General features: G+C 42.5%; 6 protein-coding genes across 7 annotated transcripts; 1 reads left to right on the top strand and 5 right to left on the bottom strand.

Annotated features, from left to right (window-relative positions):
- The first annotated feature begins 282 nt into the window (after positions 1-282).
- LOC6587293 (protein dispatched) lies at positions 283-6,287 on the top strand. The gene is made up of 7 exons (XM_026994852.1): positions 283-745; positions 831-1,832; positions 1,890-1,981; positions 2,828-3,379; positions 3,442-4,080; positions 4,140-5,126; positions 5,186-6,287. Exons 1-7 carry the CDS (start codon positions 590-592, stop codon positions 5,421-5,423), a joined length of 3,666 nt encoding a protein of 1,221 aa, XP_026850653.1. The 5' UTR covers positions 283-589; the 3' UTR covers positions 5,424-6,287.
- On the bottom strand, positions 1,946-2,783 carry LOC6587459. The gene has a single exon (XM_002013226.2). It carries the CDS (start codon positions 2,745-2,747, stop codon positions 2,010-2,012), a length of 738 nt encoding a protein of 245 aa, XP_002013262.1. The 5' UTR covers positions 2,748-2,783; the 3' UTR covers positions 1,946-2,009.
- A 222-nt stretch (positions 6,288-6,509) lies between the features above and the next one.
- LOC6587439 (farnesol dehydrogenase) lies at positions 6,510-7,382 on the bottom strand. Its single transcript, XM_026991676.1, has 2 exons — positions 6,791-7,382; positions 6,510-6,726 (listed from the first exon to the last, which is right to left on the bottom strand). The coding sequence occupies exons 1-2, from the start codon at positions 7,361-7,363 to the stop codon at positions 6,547-6,549; spliced, it is 753 nt and encodes a 250-aa protein (XP_026847477.1). The 5' UTR covers positions 7,364-7,382; the 3' UTR covers positions 6,510-6,546.
- Positions 7,383-8,044: 662 nt separating this feature from the next.
- LOC6587539 (farnesol dehydrogenase) lies at positions 8,045-9,046 on the bottom strand. The gene is made up of 2 exons (XM_002013223.2): positions 8,453-9,046; positions 8,045-8,388 (listed from the first exon to the last, which is right to left on the bottom strand). The coding sequence occupies exons 1-2, from the start codon at positions 9,023-9,025 to the stop codon at positions 8,209-8,211; spliced, it is 753 nt and encodes a 250-aa protein (XP_002013259.1). The 5' UTR covers positions 9,026-9,046; the 3' UTR covers positions 8,045-8,208.
- Positions 9,047-10,483: 1,437 nt separating this feature from the next.
- LOC6587226 (farnesol dehydrogenase) lies at positions 10,484-11,297 on the bottom strand. The gene is made up of 2 exons (XM_002013222.1): positions 10,725-11,297; positions 10,484-10,660 (listed from the first exon to the last, which is right to left on the bottom strand). The coding sequence occupies exons 1-2, from the start codon at positions 11,295-11,297 to the stop codon at positions 10,484-10,486; spliced, it is 750 nt and encodes a 249-aa protein (XP_002013258.1).
- Positions 11,298-15,040: 3,743 nt separating this feature from the next.
- LOC6587433 (facilitated trehalose transporter Tret1) lies at positions 15,041-19,409 on the bottom strand. 2 transcript variants are annotated; one of them, XM_026992872.1, is made up of 4 exons: positions 19,357-19,409; positions 16,667-16,839; positions 16,181-16,594; positions 15,041-16,121 (listed from the first exon to the last, which is right to left on the bottom strand). In XM_026992872.1, exons 2-4 carry the CDS (start codon positions 16,809-16,811, stop codon positions 15,205-15,207), a joined length of 1,476 nt encoding a protein of 491 aa, XP_026848673.1. In that variant the 5' UTR covers positions 16,812-16,839; positions 19,357-19,409; the 3' UTR covers positions 15,041-15,204. The 2 variants fall into 2 exon arrangements, with proteins under 2 accessions (XP_026848673.1, XP_026848669.1); XM_026992868.1 differs by lacking the exon at positions 19,357-19,409 and adding an exon at positions 17,422-17,500.
- Positions 19,410-21,234: the final 1,825 nt, after the last annotated feature.

Genomic DNA, 21,234 nt, shown 5'->3' with positions numbered 1-21,234 from the left:
TTTTTCGCACATTTTAAGGTGCGCCCAAAAGCTGTACGACATTCGACTTTGCTAACTGACTAGCTGCAAAAATCTAGTTGCAAATTTAGCATGATCTAATGTCTTACAGCTATAATTAGTCTTCTAGACTTCGATATCACACAAACGATGTATCGATGGTCGGAGAAAACATCGATCTATCGCGAAATTCCTTTGCAGCGCTATCGTATCCTGGCTTTTTGTTGTTATTTCACAGTGTTTTCTGCATTATATTATATTACCCTTGTTCGCAAATTTTTGGTTCCTTTTTTGTTTTAGTTAGTTCCAAGCCCTAAGTTAGTTGCTCGTTCGTCTGGCTAAAATGTAATTCCACAAGCCAAGCGCCAACAAGTGGATTTTTGATCCTGAAAATCCGAAAAAAAACCCCCAGGCAGTATCTATAACAAAACCAAAACAATAGCATTTGACCCTGCCCTGGTTTTCGGAGACACAAGCAGCCGTCGATAATATGATGGAGGAGGACTAGGAGGAACAACAACAGCGCTATGATAAGCAAATAAGCAGAGGTTGATTCAATTATTGAAACGTTCAAAGGAACTGCTGCCTCGGCATGCTGTGCTTTGACTCAGAGAAGATGAACTGGTACTACCACGTCCTAGCTAGACGTCCGTACCTGGTTGTGGTCTCCATTGCGGTCTGTTGCGTGGCCTGCATAATAGTGGCGCTCATCCTCAACAAGCTGCCCGACTTCAGTGACCCCACCTTGGTACGTATGACTGCTGCAGGTCCACGCACATCCATATCTACGCATGCTCAATCCTCATACTCCCACTCCGCAATTTACATTTCAGGGGTTCGAGACGCGAGGCACCAAAATAGGGAAGCGTTTGACTGCCTGGTACAATCTTCTGCAGGAGACCGACCGACATGGCGTGCTATTCTCGAATCCGTCGGTTATCTGGGAAAAGCGCAGAGTGGATGAGGGTTATGGAGTGTCCCAACTGCATCCGAATCATAGGCGCCGCAAGAACCAGCGGAAGCACAAAAACAAGAATAAGCGACGAAAGGATCAGAAGAGGCACGAGCACTCAGAGGTGGCCGAGAAGATTATGTTGCTCAAGAAACGCCTGAAGGCTACAAGTGCCCCAAAAAGTGAAGGCGACCGAGATACATGGATGGGGGACAGCGGCGTCTTTCGGGACTACGAGATAACTAACGACAGTGCCTCCTCCCCGCTGGAGCCGACCCGGCGCAGTGAAAAGATCCAGTATGGGCATAATACCACTTCAGTGGATGAGGAGGAGCACCGCGAGCGCGTGCAAACTAAAAAGAGCACTTGGCGCCTGCTAAAACAGGCAGCTACACTGCCCACCGACAGTTGGGCGGACGCCCACCTGCGCCAGCCTATAGAAGGATACTTTTGTGATTCGTCGCCCCGCAGGGAATACTCTCACTTTGTGGTCCAGCGCATTGGACCCAATGCCACCGACTCGCTGTTTGATTTGAACGGCCTATTGGCTATGTGCCAGCTGCAGGAACAGATTAGAGACGTTCCCAGTTACAAGGCATATTGCGAGCCCGAAAGGTCGACCTCCGACTGCTGCCGGCCCTGGTCTTTACCCAACTACGCCGCACTGCTGGCCAACAAAAGTTCCTGTTTCGACCTAACGACCGATGATGTGAGCTCGCTGCAGTCCCTGCTGGTGGGCTGCTATGAATACTTTCACGACCTGAAGCTAGACAACAACTGCAATGAGTACTCTCGCTGCTATGCGCCTGAGGAATGCAAGCGCCACAATCTAGTCTACAACGTACTCAATTTCCTCAGCGACTTTAGTTTTATCAGGCCAAACGTAAGCAGCATTAGATTCTAGTAATTTTAAACAATATTTAATGAGAATATTTTGCAGAATTCGAATGTTTACTTAAAGTACGCTATGATCTTTGTGCCTGTGGCGCAGTCCAACCGTGTGCTGCCACTATTTCATGAATGGGAAGATGTGTAAGTAGTGTGGATGTGGAAACTGGACTCAGTACTTTCGTAGGGTATAGCGATCGATGGGCCCCGATGGCATTATGCCATCCTTGGCCATGAACAGTGCCGGCACGCATATCTCGTCAAAGTAGGTGGTTAGATTGTACTTTGTAAACAGTTTACGCATTGCCTTCGCAAAGTTATCCAACGACATGTCTTTTGGCTTGGGCTCTGGATAGATTGCATCCCGAAATTGTTCCGTTTCCTGGATGCGATTGTAATAATTCCCATAGGTTGTCCAATAGTCCTTGTGGTTCATGTCACGCTTAGTGTCTTCTTTGCTCAAGTTTTTACGGCGCTGGCTTAGCAGCGACACGTACTCCTTGTGGGAGTAGTCGAACATATATACCGTCTTTTGCAGGTCTTTCAGATATTGCTCGATCTGTTTGTACTGCACGGGCGGGCACACAAAGAACAGCTTGTAGATCTCCTCGTTGCACCACTTGTTGCGCCGTACAAACTGTTCATACTCCTCGCGCCAGTCCATAGAACGGGGCCAGGACCTTGTTTTCATTTCCTGTCCGTTAACCTTGAGATTGTTCGCATAGTGGCCAGAGAGAAGCGAAGGGTCTTCTTGCGGTATTTTTTTAGCGCGTGACCGCATTTTGGCTTTATTATGATTCACGTAGTCCGCCTGTGTGGTGGTTTGACATTGGCGGCACTTTGGCAGGATATCCTCCAGGAAAATCTGATCCATTTCCGCCAATTGTGCTTCCCTCGTTTTCGGCGCCATTTCGCTGACTTATTTTAAATTTAGAATTTGTGTACTTTAATGTTTGTTTGTAAGGTAATGAGTAATGACTGTATTTTCAGAGACCTACGTAACGAGCTGGTGGAAGTGATTGCCATGGACTTGGGGCTGGAGAACGAACTGTTCAACGAGCTGCTGCTGACAGACGTTTGGCTGGTATCGCTTGGCGGCCTATTTGTGATGGCCAGCGTTTGGCTGTACACCGGTTCCGTCTTTATTACAGCCATGTCCTGCATTGCCGTCTGCTTCTCGTTGGGACTGGCCTACTTTGTCTACTCTATAGTCCTGGAGTTTGCGTTTTTTCCCTACATGAACCTCCTGGCCGTGATTGTGATCATTGGCATTGGGGCAGATGACGTGTTTTTGTTTTTGAAAATCTGGCATTGTGTGTTGGCCGAAAGATTTAGCAATCGCTGCGGCACATTGACCAACGCCCAGTCGCAGAGTGCACTGCCAGCACCATTGGATCAGGGCGAGCATACGGAAACGTTGGAGAACATCATGGCCTTGACAATGCGGCATGCCGCTGCGTCCATGTTTGTCACATCGCTGACGACGGCGGGCGCCTTTTACGCCTCCTACAGCAGCTCCATAACGGCCATTAAGTGTTTTGGGTAAGTTGTTCGGACACATCGTAAACCTTTGCTTTCAACTAATACAAAATTGGATTTTTCAGGATCTTTGCAGGAACAGTTGTGGTGACAAACTATTTACTGATGATCACTTGGCTGCCCGCCTCCGTCTCCATAATGGAGCGCCTTTTTGCAAGCAGAATTTCCTGTCGCCAGCCGCTGCTTCAGCGGCTTATGCATTCCTGCAAAAAGTCAATTAATCGATTCTGTCAAGCACTCGAGGAATGCATAACAAACAGCATCATGAATTATGCCTACATGTGGCTGTTGCTCTTTGGTGCTTTGGGTACATCTAGTGCCATCATTGTGTTCTGGTATCCAGGACTCCAGCTGCCGGAAAAATCACATTTCCAGCTATTTGTCTCGCAGCATCCGTTCGAAGTCTATTCCAGTATTAAGCAGCATTTTTGGTTCGAGAAGCCACTGCAGGTCGACGAGAACTTTAAGATGCATATGCACTTTGTTTGGGGTGTCCAGGCTGTGGACGATGGCGACTATACGAATCCCAAATCACTTGGCAACCTCCATTATGACAATAATTTTAGTATATCCAGCAAGCCAGTGCAGCTTTGGATCCTCGACTTTTGCCAGAGCGTGCGCCAGCAGCCGTTTTATCAAGAGACCTTTGGAATGTTGCTGCCCAATTGTTTTATTGAAAACCTCATAGACTTCATGAAGCGCAGGTGAGAGTATAGTTGAACCATTAATTTTTGAAATATTTATGAGATACTTCGGTCCCCAGATGTATCGATGACATGGATATCACACGGAAGGATCGCTCTCCCTGCTGCGATGCCCAGTTTCCGTACGAACCGCACATTTTTGACCTGTGTCTACCACAAAGCGTGTCCAATCTCTATGACACAACCATGTTCTTCCAACCTGGTGTGGCGGGACCCAAGTTTGCAGCGACCACCCACCTAGAAGAGGATGATTATTTTGCGATTAGCGGCAACTATAGTTTGGAGTCAGTCCCCACCAATGGGACCGACATACCGCTCTCGGTCAAGGCGCTGGTAATTGAATTCGAGTCGAATGTAGCCTACAGCACGATCTATGCAAACATCAATGAGTTCTACGAAACCGTGGAGCATTGGTTTCAGCTGCAATTAAACACAGCGCCCATGGAATTGCGTGGCGGATGGTTTACCAGCGACCTGAAGTTCTATAATGTGCAGGACACGCTTTCTCATGACACAATCGTGGCCATTTCCTTGGCCATGGTCGCCTCACTGCTTGTGCTGTTGTCCTTCACCCTCAATCTGCTCATCTCAATCTACGCCGTGCTTACCGTCTCCCTGAGCATTTTCAACACCGTTGCTGTTCTCATTCTCCTCGGATGGCAGCTAAACATACTGGAGAGCATAGCTGTCAGCACAGCTATTGGTCTGGCGGTGGACTTCAGCTTGCACTATGGCATTCATTATCGGATGTCGCCAATTAAGGACCGGCTGGCAGCCACACAGTTTGTGCTATCGCGCATTATCGGACCGACGGTGATGGCGGCGGCTACAACGGGCCTGGCCGGTGGTATTATGATGGCATCGAACATACTTCCCTACATACAGATTGGTGTCTTCCTGGTGGTGGTCATGATCATCAGCTGGCTATATGCCACCTTCTTTCTAATGAGCCTGCTCAGGGTGGCAGGACCGCAGCATGGTTTCTTGCAGCTGGCATGGCCCGTGTGGCGCAAACGTCACAATGCCAGCGGCAAGTTCTACGAGCGGTAAGAAAGAGAGAAAGAAAGAAACGTTCTCATTTTGACCAAACTCTTCTTTGTTTCAGTAAACCCAGCCAGGTGATTGCCAGTGAGCAGCTCCTGACGCCAACCAGTTCGGCCATCGTTGAGCTGGCTAATTCGGAGACACACGAATTGGAATCCCTCAACTCCAACAGCCTGATCAAAACTATTTCGGGCACTGAAAGTGCACATGCATTGGCCTCGCTGCCGACAGACTTTGAGCACTCATTCCAAACTCTGCGGGAGTGCAAATATCAAACGTATCCGTCTACATCTAATTGAGTTAGTTACTATTGCCGGCCAGGGAGTTGTTGTTGCCAGTGGAAACAGTAAGAGAAGCAACTGCATTTTATATACTGGGCTTGGCCGCTCGAAGGCCCTGCCCACCGAAACCCATTTAGATGCATATACATGTACATATATGTGCCAGCATATATCATTTATGTATACATATGTTATGTATGTTGTGCGAGTTCTATATGGATATATATTCTAGTTTTATGTGTACTTGTGTACTTGGTAGATTTAAGCAAAGCGAACGCAGAAGAAATAGTTGTAAACTTCTCTCTTTAGTGTGCTATTTCCAAGAGACTTCAAACGGTTGCAACATGCTTGAACGAGTATATACATTGCACGTTTGATGCTCCGTGCCAGGTGGTGCCAGGTGAATACAATTTGTAAACTGAAGCAATTAGCGGAGGTACTGGGCTCGTCTTTGTCGGTAGGACTGTACGATGACGGTATTATTAGTTTTTAGCCACGCTGTTTTCCATGCTGTTTATGTACTTAACTGTAATCAAAAATATTTATACTCGGAACTTTTATTAGATGTTAAGTTGGGCCCCCCGCCTATGCTAGTAATACGAGTAGAGATATGTATATCCCACAGCGATATGTGTTGTCTATCCTAGTTGTATGCGTTCAAAACACAAACACACATACACACACTCACGTTTGTAATAACCATGTAACTGTGATACAGAAAATGAGAAACCTAAAGAAATTGGCGTTTATACAGACAAAGAGTTATACTATACCCCCTAACCATGACGAATTGTAATCAACTACAACTAAAAGGCTCTGTACTTCCTTCAGTGAACTTATGTGTTGAAGTGATTTAATAAATGTTAATTGTAAAAATTCTAACGAATCCCTGTTAAAACTATCGCCAGGGATATTCAGATCAAGCGGTGCCCAAAATCAGCGATAATAATAGTCCTATGCTTCGATATTTCACCCAAAGAAATCTTTTATTTGTATGCACTCCACATAAGCTGCATTCGTTTTTGCGTATCCATAGGGTTTTACCATCCCCAAAGCCTTCTACACAGAGTAGCTTGCTTGACTTTCGGGTGGATATATGCTGTAGTTATCTTATCCATCTTTCTGCATTTCTAGAACAAAATCAAAACTTTTCACCAACGGGCTTGATTGTTAGCTCATGTATCTGCACGTTGGGAGGTGTCTGGATGCAATAGGTTACCGCATCCGCAACGTCCTCAGCTCGCAGCATGGGGAAGTCTGGCATTGCCTCCTTGATTTTCTCATCAATGATCTCCGTGTCCACAGCACCGGGGCTAATGCTCTAAGGGTCGTATGGATACTAGTTAGTTATTGGCCAAATTGGAATTATTAACTATATAACTTACAGTTATCTTCGTTTCAGTTTTCTTTTGCTGAAACTCCTGTCGCAGTACCTCCGTGAGTGCGGTGACAGCAAACTTAGAAGGAGCATACATCTTAAAGCCCATGCCGGGTACCGTTGGCACTTTATGACCAGCAATGCTGTTGATGATCACCACATGGCCATCGTTGACATTGCGTCTCTGCAGCGAAAGGAATGCCTCGCGGGTGCACCACGACACTCCGAGGACATTGGTGTCCAAGACAGCGCGAAGATCGGCTGAGTTGTCTGCTCCTGTGATATCTAATTTACCAACGATCCCAGCATTGTTGACCAATACGTCGGCCCCTCCAAGAGTCTTGTCGATCCAGGCGAATACATCAACGACCTGCTGTTCAACGCTAACGTCACACTTTCGACCATGGAAACGGGATTGCTGGTCTTTTGGCAGCGATGTCTTAAGCTCCTGAAGTCGTTCCTCGCGGCGGCCCAGTCCAACAACGACCATGCCCTTGGCAACCAAATCCTTGCAGCAGGCAGATCCGATACCAGAACTGGCTCCAGTAACGACGGCAACTCTATTTAACCAGCGATCCATTATGAAAATAGTATGTTTATTCTAGAGAATTCGCGATACGACTGAGTTCGTGCCTATGGAGAGGTTCTTATTTATAGAACTTTTGAAAAAAGCTCCGGTCAAATGTTTAACTAATCTTCAGAGAACATCGTTATCACGATGATATGGCATATATACATTCGTACACTTACATAGGTGTGTGCGAACCAGCGTATCATGATGATAGTCATATGTAAAATAAGTACATACATACATATATGTGAATCGCATCATGATGAAATTATTGTCTATGTGTATCGGTGAAAATTAGAGGCACTTTAAAGAATCAGAATGAGTTAGTCGACTTTAACTTTAACTTTAGTCGACCGATTAAATATTTTGTTCGGGGTCGTAAGTGACTCCTTTTGCCTGTTACATTTATACACGTCAACACAGTATACCCTCAGACTCTCCGAGTACCTCGTAAAAATCCGATTAAGACCAAGAAGAGATAGCAAAACACTGGGATATTCTTTATCTTTTCTTTATCTGTTCACACAGAAATTTAAAGTATTTCACATCATTTAACCAATGTAAATTTAATTGATTTTACATCATTTAGTTGAAATATTTTTTTTTATTTATCAAACGAATTCTATTTAAAACTAATTAATATTCCGAACCGCAGTCTTCCCAGTCTTACACTTAATAATAGTCCTATGCTTCGAATGTTTATATTCCACACGCGGAAATCTTATTTTTGTATCCATTCCATATAAGCGGCATTGGATCTTTGTATCTATGAGGTTTTACCATCCACAAAGCCTTATTTCTTCGTAAGTTTGCCGCAGCCATCATATCTATCTTCCTGCATGACTAGAATCAATTCAAAACTTTTCACCAACGGGCTTGATTGTTAGCTCATGTATCTGCACGTTGGGAGGTGTCTGGATGCAATAGGTTACCGCATCCGCAACGTCCTCAGCTCGCAGCATGGGGAAGTCTGGCATTGCCTCCTTGATTTTCTCATCAATGATCTCCGTGTCCACAGCACCGGGGCTAATGCTCTAAGGGTCGTATGGAAACTAGTTAGTTATTGGCCAAATTGGAATTATTAACTATATAACTTACAGTTATCTTCGTTTCAGTTTTCTTTTGCTGAAACTCCTGTCGCAGTACCTCCGTGAGTGCGGTGACAGCATGCTTAGAAGGCGCATACATCTTAAAGTTAAAGCCCGGTACCGTAGGAATTTTATGACCAACAATGCTGTTGATGATTACCACATGGCCATCGTTGACATTGCGTCTCTGCAGCGAAAGGAATGCCTCGCGGGTGCACCACGACACTCCGAGGACATTGGTGTCCAAGACAGCGCGAATATCGGAAGAATTGTCGGGATCTGTGATTTGTAATTGACCAACGATCCCAGCATTGTTGACCAATACGTCGGCCCCTCCAAGAGTCTTGTCGATCCAGGCGAATACATCAACGACCTGCTGTTCAACGCTAACGTCACACTTTCGACCATGGAAACGGGATTGCTGGTCTTTTGGCAGCGATGTCTTAAGCTCCTGAAGTCGTTCCTCGCGGCGGCCCAGTCCAACAACGACCATGCCCTTGGCAACCAAATCCTTGCAGCAGGCAGATCCGATACCAGAACTGGCTCCAGTAACGACGGCAACTCTATTTAACCAGCGATCCATTATGAAAATAGTATGTTTATTCTAGAGAATTCGCGATACGACTGAGTTCGTGCCTATGGAGAGGTTCTTATTTATAGAACTTTTGAAAAAAGCTCCGGTCAAATGTTTAAACTTCAGAGAACATCATTATCACGATGATATGACCAACCATTTGCACAGATACATCTCCATATATACATACATATGTGTGTGCGAATAGCGTATCATGATAAAAAATGTGTATAGTTTGTCTATGTGAATCGACGAGAGTTTGAAGCAATTCAAAAAGTAACGAGGGGGAACGTTTTGTGTCGCCGCTACGGCCGCAATTTATACCAGATACGCAGTCAGTGACAGTGGCTACTCTCAGCCAGATGCACATTGACTACGAAGAGTGTGTGAGATCAAGAGAGAGAATTAGTAAGCGCACGGCTATATCCGATCTAATCCAGATTCAACAGTCTAAAAAATACCTTCATTCTCTACGATTCTTCTGCTTTGATTTGATGCCACAGATTTTCGCCTTTTATCGGGGCGAAAACGGGCTTGGTAAATCTTTGAAACAAACTTGATATCACAGGAGTCTGGATACAAAATTTCGGCGTCAAACAAAACGGACAGACAGACATGGCTCTAACGACTCGGCTATTGATGCTGATGAAGATCTGGGCGTTACACACATTCATTTTCCCCACAAATCGAATATACCCTAAATCGACTATAATATACTGGATACTAAGATTTAGATGGATAGATTGGCAGTATATACTTTTTGAGGTCGGTAGTTATTCTTATCTGGTACATTTACGAACCTCAGCCCAGTATACCCTTAGATACTCCGAGTACTTCGCAGTCAGCCGATAGAGAGCAAACAAAACACTCAGCTACAAAATGAAAGCTTCGTCTTCAATTAATTATGTATGTATTCAGACAAAAATTAAATGTATTTCGTAATCAATTTGTATTAAATTTATTAGAAAAACAATTTTTTATATTATTAAGTCTATTTGCAAACATTTGCTTCTACTTTTATTTTCTGTTGTTTTTATGAAGTGTATTTCTTAGCTGAAAACCAGTTTGGCTTTGCGGCATAATTGGTTGTCGGAATTGTCGTGTCATCGTGATGAAATAGAAAACTGTTTGGGATTGCTTTTGGTATGTATCAATGTAGCCTCTCTTTACACTTAGAATGGCCACTTTATGTACATTTAACATACATATAATTTTAAATATATCTGTATGTATGCAGATGGTAAATATTATCATGCGAAAAATGATCAAGTGCCAAAATAATTATTATATGATAACGATACGATCTTTTATTTATGTGCACATCTTGAAGCCTGATCAAAATCTTATCGTTTATTTACACAACCGAAATGAAACTTGGGAATCTTGTAGTGTTTTGTGCATGTTTAGCACAGCAATCCCTTCCCAACTTGTGTTGAAGCAGCCAACTGCCTGCTGTTATACAAGTAATTAAAACGTTTCGCCCACTGGCTTGATTTTTAGTTCATGAATCTGTACACCAGGTGGGGTCTGGATGCAGTAGGTCACCGCATCGGCCACGTCCTCTGAGCGGAGCATTGGGCGTTCTGTCACTGCAGCTTTGATGATATCAAGGATCTCAGTGTCGACCACACCGGGGCAAATGCTCTAAGAGGCACATACGCAAATTAGTATTATTGATTGGCCTAAGAATTTTTAAATCTGCACTCACTGTTATCTTGGTCCCGGTCTTTTTACGCTGAAACTCCTGTCGCAGCACCTCAGTCAGATCGGTGATAGCATGCTTGGAGGGTACATACATGTTCCAGTTTAGGCCTTCTACCACTGGCACGATGTGCCCCACAATGCTGCTAATGATCACCACATGGCCATCGCTGACTTTGCGGCGCTGTAGCGAAAGGAATGCTTCGCGGGTGCACCACGAAACTCCAAAGACTTTGGTGTCCAGGACAGCGCGAAGATCGGCAGATTTGTCTGCATCTGTGATTTGATACTTACCAAGGATGCCAGCATTGTTGACCAATACGTCGGCCCCTCCAAGAGTCTTGTCGATCCAGGCGAATACATCAACGACCTGCTGCTCAACGCTGACGTCACACTTTCGACCATGAAAACGGGACTGCTGGTCTTTTGGCAGCGATGTCTTAAGCTCCTGAAGTCGTTCCTCGCGGCGGGCCAGTCCAACAACGACCATGCCCTTGGCAACCAAATCCTTGCAGCAGGCAGATCCAATACCAGAACTGGCTTCAGTGACGACGGCAACACGATTCAACCAACGATCCATTGTGGCAATAGTTTTTTTTTGTAATTGTCGCTTCGACGGTAGGTTTATCAGAGGACTACCGATGTTGCTGAGCTCTCGGCAATAAGCGCGCTGGTATTAATACACCATCACCCAATTAAGGAAAAGAGTCAATTAAGAATATCAGATAATATGTACATAATTATACATAGTATACCGTGTAATCTCAATAAAAATGCTTATTCATACAATCGAAATAGTCTTCAGAACTCATAATCGCACTCTTAGCCAGGCTACAAAATTAAAACTATTAAATGTAATACTGTACATGAGAAAATTACTTTAATTAATTGCAAAAAAAGGCGATTATTGTTTTATTTTGTTTTTAACTAAGCCAGCAGACGTTATTCTGGCACGCAAAAAAAAAAATGTTCTAAATTAAATGTCGCTAATTTACAGCGAACAATTTTTAGATGACCCGGTAAACTTTTTTCCGCCTTAGAGGCAATAATTAAGTAGATTTTTGATTTAATCTGTTTTTCTTTTTATTTTAACGATTCTTTAATTGGTTTTTTTTACTTATATAGGTTTTTTTTCTTCAGTTAAGCACCTTGTGATACAGAACATATTTTGTTTTATTTTCAGGAGCAAAAACAAGCAACGCAGATGGTCTTCCGACCCGTGAACCTGTCACATGTAATTGGACATGTGAAAAACATTAATTTTCCAGATTCAGACTATATACTTTCAAGGATTGGCCTTGTAATTTGTTAATAGTCATGGCGAATGCAAGACATATCGGAAATCGAAGTCTTTTAAACTTAAATGGCATATCTGTTGGGATCATCGAAATCCTGGGATTGAGAATTTCTCCACCCTCGAATTTTCCTTTGAGTATCGCCGATCAAATCAAATTTTTGATAAATTTTCTTATCACCAAACGGGTACCGTTGCACAGTTTTGGTTGGTTCATGTTTCGAAGAATGATCACTACGGAGCCAACCCTTAGGCGCAAATTGTGAGGTGAGTTTAAAAAGGAGTTTAAGAATTCAGTTGGATAGTTGGTTGCTTCATCTTCATTTGTAACACAGCCATTAGATTTGAATAAATGCATTGTTCCAATGATCTCGCTCAGAATTAAGTAGTTAAGGTCATTTACATCTTTATTTTCAGCCGCTAAAATTGCTCGATCACTCAACTATTCATTATTTTTGTAGTTGGAAATGATGTTTGGGAACACTTTGTTGATGAGCTTTGCTTTTTCCTTTTTGTGACAAAGTTACAGAAATTCTGAGGAAATGAAATTAATCCGCTCTATTCGTCGGCAGGTACTCGACCATTACCGATAGGTAGCAATTGCCCTGAGAAATCGTCAGCAGATGTGTCATTTTGCACTGAAACTCTCATGTTTGTTGTCAGCTGAAGTTTCTTCACAAAGCGCCATAGTCGTTGAGGCGTTGATCTTTGAATTACTTGCAGTTTTTGGCGGAAATCGCCGCTCAGTAGAATCATAGTGCCTTCAAAATATCTCGAGGCATTGCGTAGATCTTTCAATGTTCGGTTAAGTGCTTCTAATGCATTCGTCCCAGATGATTTTCGATGCTGACATAACTTTGGCCATTGCGGACTTAAACACAGCCAAGTCGGTGCCTGTGACACACAGCTTCTGTGCTGACGTTTTTGTCATGTCACACGGGAACGGGATAAAAAGTATCCTAGAGCAGTCTCCTGAATCTAAGCTACCTCTCCACCAATTTTCAGCCAATTCGGTTCAGCCGTTGTTGAGTTTCTTTTACCTTCATTTTTTTTCTTAATTTTAATTCTCTGCGCTACACGCAAGGGGCTTATCCTTAGAGTGCCAGTCACTAGATGTAACATTGATTTGGTTTTTGTCAAACTATAAAAAATATATTTAATTAATTTTTCTTTCTGATTTATGGTTACATAAGAAATTTGCTTTTAATCCATTAGGTGGGCTCCTGACAGGTTCATTATCTTTTTCTTGTGATACAGAAGCTGATCCCATATGCGAATAACATTGACGAAGAAATGTCTCTTGTTTGTACTTGCAGCATTAGTATATGTAAGTTTTTCGTGCTGGTGTTCGGGTTTTCTAGTGAATATTTGGAGAGATTTGGCCAATACAATACAATTTTTAAAAAGCTTATAATATTTTGAAGTAAGTTATTCTTTGTGTTCGGAGCAAAACCCCGCCGATTAGCTGCTTGCCAATAGTAGAGAATTGGCCTTCAGCCGCTTGTTTTGTTTGCTACTAATTTAATTTATTTGTTACTAGTATGTTTGTTAAAGCTTCGCGCTTGCTTGCCCTGCTAAGCGTTCTCTCGAAGCTCGGTCTTTACCTGTGTTATCTACGCTTTGTGTCTGGCTTATCTATGTATGCCGAGCGAAGCTGCGCTCAGCGATCAGTGCGGCAACGTAAAGGGCAAGCAAGCTACACTTGCAATTTGGATGTCGCGTAATAAACTATAAATCGCTATTTTATATTTGCGTCGGGTTTTATTTAATCGAAATAATTAGTCGTCAGTCTCCACACTTTGTTTTCTTTGTCCTTGAAGTTGCCCGAAATTGTATAAGCGGTCCGCAATATACCATCTTTAGTTACATGGGGGGCAGGCACACCATAGTACATGAGTTCTACACTAGCAGTTCACCAAAGTGGAGCACACTTTTCAGATGATTTATAAAAAATTCGGCCGAAGCTTTTATACATGATGTATTAGTCAACATACATACGTCAATTTGTGTCATGATGGAACAATACATGTATTTCATATTTACACGTCGTTTTTGTTTCAAGGAGGATATTTAATGGCACAACTGTCGGAGCCTTGTATGTCACACAGTTGGGACTTCGTGGTAAAGCTTCTTTCGTCTTTTTTGTGTGCGAGGTGTCGACACGTAAATCTCTCCAGAAGAGAGATATGGCATAAGTTATATCGCTGGTTGGGCTTTTGTTAAAAAAAATAACTTCCGGGGGTCTTTGGGGTGGTTTTTTGAAAGGTAAGTCAAGTTGAAATATATCAAAAAAATTAGATTAGATGTATTTTCCTTTAGAACGGTCGATGCAACAGAACAGGTTTTTATTGAATATTGATAACAACGAATATACTTAAAAAAAGAAAATAAAAAAGCAAAAAGATAATCATAATATACATTTTTCACTTATTATTCAACCTTAAAGATATAGTATATGTTTCTTAAAGGCTCATATGTATCTTCTGAACTAACGAACGGGAACGTTTTGAGTCACAGCTAGAGCCGCGACTCTACCTTTATACTCTATACTCAGCCAGTTTTTATTTCGCCCCCATTCGCCCGAGGGAGCACACTGCACGAGTGTCTGAGAGAGAGGAAATGAGCAAGCGATTGGACGTAATGCGGGGCGAAGCGAAATTTTAAAATGCAGTGTGATATCACAGTAGTCTGCATACAACATTTGTATATTATTTTATTATGTATTTTATTTGGTCGGAAACGCTTCCTTCTGGCTGTTAAAACCATCCACTTTCACCAAAAATCGAATATATTGTACCCCTATACTCTTTGAGTATCGGGTAAGAACATTTTGATATTTTCGATTTCCTCATTCTCGCACGGCATAAGATATGTACATATATGTATATGGAAGCGTAATTTTGTAACCAGAATTTTTGTTTTTCTGTGGTTTAAAGAGATAGCTTTTATTTCGTTGAATATTCTGCGAAACGTTTTTGGTGGCTTTGCGGACTTTTAGCTCATAAAGCTCATAAAAAAGACAGCACTGCTCTTCATATTACTAAAGTGTATTTTGGCAAAATGTTTAACAGAATTGAGTTTAAGCTTAAAAGACTATGCAATAAAATACTTTGCTTTTAGACCTAAGATATACATATAAGATCTTTAAGGACTTAAACGACACATATACATATATTAACAAATAGGCCCTCTCTTAGTTGCGCTTGCTGTTTAGTCGATCCTGGATCTCCTGCAGGCTGAGGCCCTTTGTCTCCATGACCACGAAAAGGACAAAGAAGAAGGCCACCACCATGAATCCGGCAAACAGCCAGAAGGCGTAGTAGGAACCAAGGGCATCCAGAGCAGGATAGAAATAGGTAACCAGAAAGCCAAGAGTCCAGCAGGTGCTGGCCACAATGGACGAGGCAGACGACTTGATGTTCGCCGGGAACATCTCGCCGAGCACAGCCCAAGGCAGTGGCCCGAAGCCCGTGCAGTAGACTATGTTGTAGATAACTAGCGCTGGCACTGGCATCCACACCACATTGGAGATGTCACCCACCACCAGCTGCATGTAGAAGAAGGCGCCGAGTGCCGTCAGACCCACTGTCATCACACTGGCGGAGGTCAGCAGCATCACCTTCCTGCCAAGGCGATCCGCCACGATGGGCGTCAGGCCCGAGGATGCCACCTGGACGCAGCCAATAATAATGGTGGCAATGGCGGGATCCAGTCCCGTGTTGGCGCTGGCAAAGATCGACTGGCTATTGAAAAGGACGACGTTGATTCCCGAAAGCTGCTGGAAGGAGATTAGGCCGGCACAGATGAACAGCGCCTTGCGGTTGCCGGGGTTCTTAAACAGATCCATAATGGTGCCTTTGTTGGCCATGGCCTCCTCCACACTGGATTGTATTTCGGCCATCTCGTTGTGCACTCCCTCGGCGCTTTGGCCACGCAGAAACTGTAGCGAACGCAGTGCGTCTGTCTTGCGCCCCTTTCCGGCAAAATAGTGGGGACTCTCGGGCATAAAATAGAAGATCGCATCGAAGATCACCGGCACAACAATACAGCACCACTGAAGAGCCATGTACGAGACAAAGGGACCAATTGCATAGACATATAGAATACCAGCTAAAAGCGGGAATAAATTAGTGTCAAACGAGCTCAAAGATCTTGCTATCCACACTTACCCACAATAAACAACTGCATTAGAGAGCCCGTAGCTCCACGAACATTATCCGTGGAAATCTCACCCACATACATGGGCTGCACAGTCATCACGAACCCCACGCCGAAGCCCTGAATCAGTCGGGACAGGTATAGGATCCACACCTCTGAGGCTCCCATATTAATTCCGAAGGCAAGCACGAAGAAGAGACTGCTGGAGAGCAGTACCCACTTTCGGCCAATGCGATCCGCCAGGGGTCCAGCCACAAAGGGAGCAATGAGCGCTCCAATGGCAATCAGCGAGGAGATCCAGGCATCTTCATCGGATGTTATGGGTCTGTCCAGAGGCGAGTCGGAGGTATCTTCGGTCTTGAGTTTGGGTCCAATTGGAGAGGTCCAGCCCAGGCAGGTGCCCACCACAAAGGCGGACAAGTTAGCTAAGAGGAGGACAGTCGAAGAATGCAGATTATGCACATGTTTTAAGACAAATGTATCGCAACTTGACTCACCTGCCACAGCGGCCATAAAAATGCGTCCAGTCTTGACTGGTTCTGGCGACATATTTCGCGTGTTTACTTCGCTAATCTGAAAAGAACTGACTTCCGTATAGGAATATTTAACTCCTGTCTCTTCTTCGCGGGCTACTGACGGCATCTGGCTTGTTTCGCGAGTGGAGCAGTAGCTGCAAAAGCACAACCATAAAAAAAGCGAAAGCATCTCATTAGAAAATCAGTGGACGTGGATTAATGATGCTGTCCCCATTAGTAATTCAATCGCCTGTAAGTCCAAATGGCTTATACTTGACCCTTGGTTTTGAATGGTTTCGTTGACGGTCCATTCTGTAAAAGCGCATGACTCATGTAACCAGATATGAGAGTTCCACCCATTCACATTCACGTTGTTCTTACACATTTCTCAACATTAACTGTGTCGTTTTTCATTCATCACATTATCAAAGCATCTTCACACATTAGCTAATAGTAAAGTTACTAAAAAATAAAAAAATAGCATGCGGAAGAGTAGTCGCGTTCTATGTAATCATTATTCAAAATTAATTTTATTGCACAGCGAAAAAAGCTACATCAAATTAATGTCTGTCGAATTTGAAAATGTTTTCTTCTGCAATTATCATTAGAGAATATATTTGTGTAATTATTTTAACAATCACTGTTGACACTTTCTGTTGGCTATCATTAATTTCACGTTGTAGCCAGATACGGAATTTGTCAGATGATATTTTTGACTTTTACACATCCCTACTTACATATCCTTCTTAGTCAAGCAAAAAGGATCCGCACTAGGAAAATGATTTTGAAAACTGTCAGCCTCTCAGCTCAGAACTGAAATGGTGATTGGATCGGCGAATCGCGCGAATTTAAAGATTTTTAGCCTTATATGACAGGCATTCGAAATCAATACTCAGTCAATAATGCTCATCGACAAGTGCTCTTACACGTGTATTATCTTATCAGGGGCAGCGCCTCTCGTTCGATGGCAAACTCATCTAGTATTCATCAGCGTTAGCTCTCCCATCGAACCCCCGTGCATCGGAATCGAATCGAAATCTCTCTTCAAAACCTTATTATTGTTGTTGCGTTGGTTGTTTTGGTTGAAATTGCGCCATTTGTGTGCATTTTGCACTTGAACTGGCCTATTTACCCATATTGTATGTATGTACATCTGTGTGATAAGACTGCGAAAAAACTGACAAAAAGAAGGCGCCCCAATCTCAATTTGTTTGCTTACACGACCCGACGGCAAAGGGCGCCCGCCTCCCACTTCAATGGATTGGCGTCCAGCGGCTGATTGGGGATGTGAGTGGGATACCAAGAACTTACCTCTAATCATCAACTAGCCTCTGGCACTTCTAATCATAACCAGCCCAACCATATCCACATTACATGGACAAACAAATCAAATGCCACCGAGTGACGGCGTAAATAGCTGCTTTGATTAGTAGTTCTTAAGTTATTTCCGCTAATTACAGTTCTGCAGCGTTACGCCTCAACAAGTCGAAAATATTGACTCAGATGGAGCACAGCACGTGAATAGAGTGTGACACCATCGCAGGGAGAGCCCTATCTGCCTTGGAAGAGTATCTCTCGCATATGACTATGAAAAAGTTGGTACTCAAGTTTACTCCTTCATATCGAAATGAAAGATTGAAGCTCAAAAATGAAAAGTCGCTTTTTCAGTTCAGCCCTAAAAACGCATACATACGTATTGGCTTTACTTTGTATTTCCTTTCCATAAATTAACACGTTTTTATGAAACTTCTTGTTCTTGTATTCGATAAGCTTTTATTATAATTAAAAAACATAGTTTATGAACTTCTTCCTGTAAAGATTATCACCGATTCACAATTGTTGCCACCTTCGCAAAAGACCGTTGAACACGTTCCATCAACCTTATTTTTTTACTTTCCATTTGAACTTCATGGGTTTTTCCTTATTTACTAGTTACCACCAACTGATCAAACATTTTTTTGATTTCGGTCTCCAATTAAGCGCTGACACAGACGACAAACGTTTAATAGAAGTAATTTTGATAAGTCAGAAGTACTTAGGCGCCACGAAAAGATACTTATATATTATTTGGCAATCGAGTAAATACAGATATGATTCCAAACCTTGACTATTCAGAGGTTTGACAAACTGAGTGATAGGTGTTCACTGAAAAATAGTGGGTTGACGGGACATAAAGTCCTTGAAGGTTCTCACATGACTCTAATATAATATCTGATATGAAAATAAATGCAAAATTAAAAAAAGGGACTAATGTTAAACATATAAACCCATATTTTTGAAACATATTTAAACCACTCGTTCAGCACATTACAACGTCTTTAAAATAAAAGGTTATGAATTTCGGCTTGTTTTACTCACAAAGAAATAAAAATAAAGCAAATCAATTCGCTTGCCAGGGATCTTAGCCCAAAATGGTAAAACTTGTGGTCCGAACTCAACGGCAACAAATCGAAACTAACAGAAAAGCTACCATTTTGATTTAAGAAATCAGTGGTTGCGATAATACGTTCAGTTTTTTCCCCAATCTACGCACAACAATATTTGATTATATTTGGTATTCAAGGGTAAACATTCTGACCAATTTTTAGGCGCAGGGAAGCGAGGCAATGCATCACAGACAGCAACAACATAAAACACTATACAGATAAAGCACATTTAGTAGGTCCACTCACCCATTATGGTAGCCGAAATTTTCAATTAGAACACAATTAATGAAGCACTGTCAAATTAGAGCTCGTAGTAATACCCGGCGTATACGTATTGTGGAAAATAACTCGGTGTCTGGCTATGGACAGATCAAAGCTAACAGTTTTGTTTGGCTGCCGGAACTGAAATGATGTCGATTGGAGAATGTTTTGACGCTTTTGTCGATTGGGCATGCAAAATTAAGCCGGGAAATTATGACAGACGCATTTAAATTCTCTGCTTAGTCGCCAGACCGAGCATATAATATATATACTCGCAAGCTCGAAGCACTAATAAGCAGAGAGAGACACATACGAAAATACATACATATTAGTAGTACAGATATCCGTGGCTATTATATCGCATTGAATAGCCACTCAGACGCGACCATTGAACAAAGCAGAGCCGAGAGAACTGAGCTCGGAATTTGTGGGATTTTTATCAGCACTTTGTCTGCCTTTCTGACAATTGTCTGGCTCTCTCCAAAGCAGCCGTATTTGACTTAAAATGTCGCAGCAACGTAAGACCCCCTAGTTCCGGATATTCTGTGGAAAACTTTGCCTCACTTTGATCGGACTCAGCTTCAAGGAAATTCATTAGCATGCACCGGACACTCCCCGGGGGATTGACTTATTTCGATGTCTTATCGATACAGTTAAGACATACATAAGTACATAATAAAGTCGCTAGGCCAGTCGGCTAACGTGCGTGCTAATTGAAATGTGTCTGCGGTAGGCACATTAAGTCTTTTGAGACTGCGTCTTGTTGGTGTTTCCCCCCATCCGAAACAAGTCGTTTAAAGATAACCTGACACAAATACTAATTAGGAGTATTTTAAAAAGCTGAATACTCGTACACTTTTGATGTTTTGCTATAGATCCATAAATATCCGGCTTTTACGGTGCTTCAGGGGTAATTTTTAGTGTATTGTTTTATATAAAACGTATTACAACAGTCGCAAATAGTGTTTAAATCAATTGATACAAATATATAGTTACTGACACCTACTTTCTATCCTTTTAAATCTTAATGCTATACAACTATGACTCGAAGAAGAGTATAGAAGAGTCTTGCATTCCATTTATACTTTGTCCTCGAATTTCAATTTTGCAAGAACTTTTTTTGTTAACTTTAAATAAAGGTCAACGTTTGAGAAACATTAAAAATGGTGGAAAACTTCAATCTTGGCTCTATATGTCTTCAGGAATAGCCTTTGAATCGACACAAATAAAAAAATCCTATGAAAGGTCAGGCAATTTTCTTTTTAATCCAATATTTATATATTAACTTCGGCGCTCAAAATGCTGAGTCAAAATTATGAAAGCGTGTGTCACCAAAACGCGGTTTTTAAATATGTCAAACAGAATTTGGAAGTGTTGCATGTTTTAAGATTGAGAATGCGATCTACTCATACAGGCATACAATCTAATTTGGGTCTCGTGTATAGAGAAGTGTTCTTACTATTTTATTTATGTGCACTTTATTTTCGCAGGGGATTATCCGTAATCCATCCGTATTAGACGATTTATTTAACATGCAATTAAACGGTAATTGCGTTTATCGCGACATGTTTCCCCTATCTAATAATCTCCAGTGGCAGTTTTTATACCGATCCCATTGATACATCCATTTTCCCACAACATATTTCCCATATACCAGTCAGTATTGCTTTCACAAATATGGATAGATATTTGTCAACAACCTGTCGAGCATCTGAGCAAATATCCAAGCAAATACGGACTTTGTGGGAGGCTTCCTGTAATTGGCATTAAATATTTGCATAGAAATGCGGCAGGCGATGATCGAAGTAGAATGTGGAAATGCGACAGCTCTCGACTCAGGCGAGCTGCTGCTGGCACGATTTC

Source organism: Drosophila persimilis, unplaced genomic scaffold, assembly GCF_003286085.1.
Source record: "Drosophila persimilis strain 14011-0111.01,24,50 unplaced genomic scaffold, DperRS2 tig00000000-arrow-pilon, whole genome shotgun sequence".
Lineage (NCBI taxonomy): Eukaryota > Metazoa > Arthropoda > Insecta > Diptera > Drosophilidae > Drosophila > Drosophila persimilis.
Note: the sequence above shows the minus strand (reverse complement) of the source record. Positions and strands in the feature narration are given on the sequence as shown.